The sequence below is a fragment of the Apaloderma vittatum genome, unplaced genomic scaffold (assembly GCF_000703405.1).
Source record: "Apaloderma vittatum isolate BGI_N311 unplaced genomic scaffold, ASM70340v1 scaffold19647, whole genome shotgun sequence".
Taxonomy (NCBI): Eukaryota; Metazoa; Chordata; class Aves; order Trogoniformes; family Trogonidae; genus Apaloderma; species Apaloderma vittatum.
Genome location: NW_009725884.1, coordinates 10,677 through 14,077, shown reverse-complemented (window position 1 = coordinate 14,077; position 3,401 = coordinate 10,677). Strand labels below are relative to the sequence as shown.

The 3,401-nt window shown below is 45.3% G+C and overlaps 2 protein-coding genes across 2 annotated transcripts in view; one reads left to right on the top strand and one right to left on the bottom strand.

Annotated features, from left to right (window-relative positions):
- Positions 1 to 1,572, top strand: part of RPE65 (retinal pigment epithelium-specific protein 65kDa) — a 6,748-nt gene extending 5,176 nt beyond the window's left edge. The window contains 4 exon segments of the mRNA XM_009873091.1: positions 1 to 83; positions 192 to 286; positions 381 to 492; positions 1,421 to 1,572. Of these exon segments, the coding sequence (XP_009871393.1) occupies positions 1 to 83; positions 192 to 286; positions 381 to 492; positions 1,421 to 1,572 (442 nt within the window).
- Positions 1,573 to 2,510: 938 nt separating this feature from the next.
- Positions 2,511 to 3,401, bottom strand: part of LOC104276685 (methylcrotonoyl-CoA carboxylase beta chain, mitochondrial-like) — a gene marked incomplete at its 5' end in the record, with an annotated part of 11,495 nt that continues 10,604 nt past the window's right edge. Inside the window, one exon of the mRNA XM_009873092.1 lies at positions 2,511 to 2,594. Within this exon, the coding sequence (XP_009871394.1) occupies positions 2,511 to 2,594 (84 nt within the window). The remainder of the gene's footprint in view (positions 2,595 to 3,401) is intronic.

Sequence of the window (3,401 nt, the reverse complement as noted above, 5' to 3'; positions counted from 1 at the left end):
CTACACGACAGCTACGGCGACGCTGCGCAGTGACGAGACCATCTGGCTGGAGCCAGAAGTGATCTTTTCAGGACCACGCCATGGTATGGCGATGCCAAAGCTCAGCCGGTGGCACTGCGAGAGCACCCTGGCCTCCGTGTTCCACTCATCCTCATGCATATGTGTTTTGTCTTTTATTTTTTTTACTGTAGCCTTTGAATTTCCACAGATCAACTACAAGAAATACGGTGGGAAACCTTACACATACACGTATGGGCTGGGGCTGAATCACTTTGTCCCAGACAGGGTAACTATCGACAGATGGGTGAGACACGTCCTTCAGTTTAAAGACAAGAAATAGCATTTCTGAAACATGTGGGTTTTTGTTTCCCCCTCTTTAGCTTTGCAAGCTGAACGTTAAAACAAAGGAGACTTGGGTGTGGCAGGAGCCAGATTCGTACCCTTCGGAGCCGATCTTTGTTTCCCATCCGGATGCCCTGGAGGAAGATGATGGTAAATACTTGGGTTTGTTCCGGTCAGCAGGGTTTGGGCACTGGCAGCTCCCAGAGGTGGCACACTGGCTCCTAGTGCCAGTGGGAAGTTTCTGAGGAAACATGGGGAACAAAGCAGGAGAAAGACCTCTTGGTGCAGATGAGCCGCCACCCTCATTTCCCAGCCTTTTGCCTTCGGCAGTCACGATATTTAAAGAATTCCAGGTGGCAGAATGTGGTAAAAATGGAATCCCTCTTAAACCAGATGTGTTTTCTATTCTTAACCCATCGTCCTTGTGCAGAAGTGAAGGGAATTCAGGCTCAGGACACAGAGTTGTACCTGTTCCGAGCGCTATACCTGTTTCTTCACTTATCCCCAGCCCTGAACCTATTTTTGAAGGTCAGCGGTTGGCCCACGAAGGTGTCTGCTTGTTCCCTCACTTCCTCATCTCCCACCAGGAGTACATGAAGCTGGGAAAAGACTTGGCTGTGCTGAATTTAAGAGCCAACTCCCCATGGTTTACAGCGAGAGTTTCATGTTTCATAGCCAAAACATTCCAGATTTCAGAGCAAAATTTCATATAACCTGCTCCCAGTTCAGGGAAGTGCTTGTACGAGGGCTTAAGTCCACTTAATTATAAATTAATTCCTGCAACTGGAAATATTAATGGATGAATTTGAGACACAGTCCAGTATGTGATGCTTGTCATCGACCTCTGCGATGGCTTTTTGTAGTTCCTTTCTAGAATAAAAACTTTTCTCAGTTTTAAAAAGAAATTCTAGGTGAGCTACTGTACTGCAGCACCCTGGGCTGGCAAGCAAGAACCTAAAATAGGGCGAAAAATAAACAGTCTTGTCACCTACTTCAGACCCGATGATTGTGCAACAGGGACGGGAATTACAGATGCCCCATCGCACACCACGCGATTTTTCTTTCCCTTTTTTTTCAGGAGTTGTGCTGAGCATCGTGATCAGTCCAGGTGTGGGGCCGAAGCCTGCCTACCTCCTCATCCTCAACGCCAAAGACATGAGCGAGGTGGCAAGGGCTGAAGTGGAGGTGAACATCCCCGTGACTTTCCATGGGCTCTTCAAGAGAGCATGACCACTGCCCGCAACGTGGCGCCTTCGGTTTCTCCCGGCTCCACAAAGTTGCAGGTTCCCTTTGCCAGCACTCGAGTGGCATAAATCCCTTCACCATCGCTGTTTATCCATATGGCTACTTGACTGAGCATTTTGTTTTTGTTGATGATTCTTCAAAATACCTGACCAAGTATTTCTCACATGCACCCTTTGGTATAATTTCCTGGCAGCTGGAACGACACAGGGTTGAGGTGGTGGGGGCAAGGTTTTTGGTTTTTACAAAATTAAATTTTGCAGCAGAGGGAAAGATGCACGAAGCGGCACGGTGTAAACTCAACCCCTGTACCCGTGGTAACAGTATATAGAACAGCTTGGTGCTCTGCTACACACTTTGAGGAAAGGTCATTTGTAGCTGATGCTGAAGTAATCGCGGATTTAAATCCCCTCTTGGTCACTGTGTTGGTATCCTCAGTGTGACCCGAGCGGAGCCTCGCGGTAGCTGCTTTGGGGACACGAACCGCAGGCCTGAGGCCACGTGGCGGGCAGCAGCGGCTTTGTCCCTTACTAAGGCTAAGTGGCACACGTTAGCTTCCACCGTTTCTCTTTCCCATTTCTCTTGTCAAAATGCAGCTTCTTGAGTTCTGGATTTCACGCTAAAACAGGAACATGAAAAAATTGGGCACCTGTTACCACTCGGGATGAATTTGCTTCCTTAGAGTGCTCTAGGCTGAGAGCTTGATCCTTGCTTTTCACAAAATAAATGTTCGACTAACGTAGTAAGAGGCTATGGTTCAAAATACAAACTTACCGCTAACAGACTTAAAATCCAGGATTCTTGTTTGTCTGCAATGGTTTCACGTTTTTATTAATGGTATCGAAGAATTAGAAAATCATTCATATTAAAGATTTCTAGTACAAGGTGCTAACTTTAAAAGGCTGATGATTTGAAAACGGCTGCAGTCACATTCTGATGACAGGATACCGACACGGAGACACGACCTGGTGCTTCTGCTGTTCTATAATCTCCAAGCACTGGGCAATCACCTAATTAAAAACAGAAAACTAATATAAGTGAGGGGTTTCTGAAACAAATAATTAGTAGAACTTACTCGTTATGCACTCATTCAATACTGCATTTGTTCTTTCTTTTTGCAATCACCTATCACCAATGAACAGAATGTCTTGCTCTTCCACATCCCTCTTTTTCTAAGAAATCACCTTTCTTGGCGTTTTGTGTGACTGGTTTTGGTCTTTAAAAACAAGATAAGTCTCTGTATTCTACTGCTACCAGAGCACATACTGTCTTTTAAAACCCTATTTTTAAAAAAAAAAAAAGCAGCAGGTTAAGGATGTGACTGAGTATGTGCTGCTGGTTCAGACAGAGCCAAACACAAACTCCATCTCTTAGCAAGAAAGTAGCAACACCACATCCTCAAAAACAGCAAAACACACAAACAGCAGCTTCGTGCTCTGGTGAAAGTTATCCAAGAGTAACAAGGATTTGTTTCAGCTGGGTTTTCTTTTCCTGTGCAGCTCACAGAGAGGGGCAGGCTTGGGGCTCTAGCACTGGAAACAACTTCTCAGTGCTCTCCCAGTATCCAAGTTTCCATAAACTCCACAAAAATACTTAACATCTGCATCGCACTGTATTTAAAAAGACTAACAGGTAACAGGCTCTATTTAGGATCTTGAAGTAATCAAGCTTCGGAAGTGCAAAGAGCCTTTTAAGCATTGCTAATAAACAATCTAACGAAGCAAAACAGAAGAACAAAGGCGACGGCCTTCCGAAAGAGTCTAACGGAGCACATGTCTGCCAACTCAAAAACATAAACAAAAAGATGGGGGGGGGGG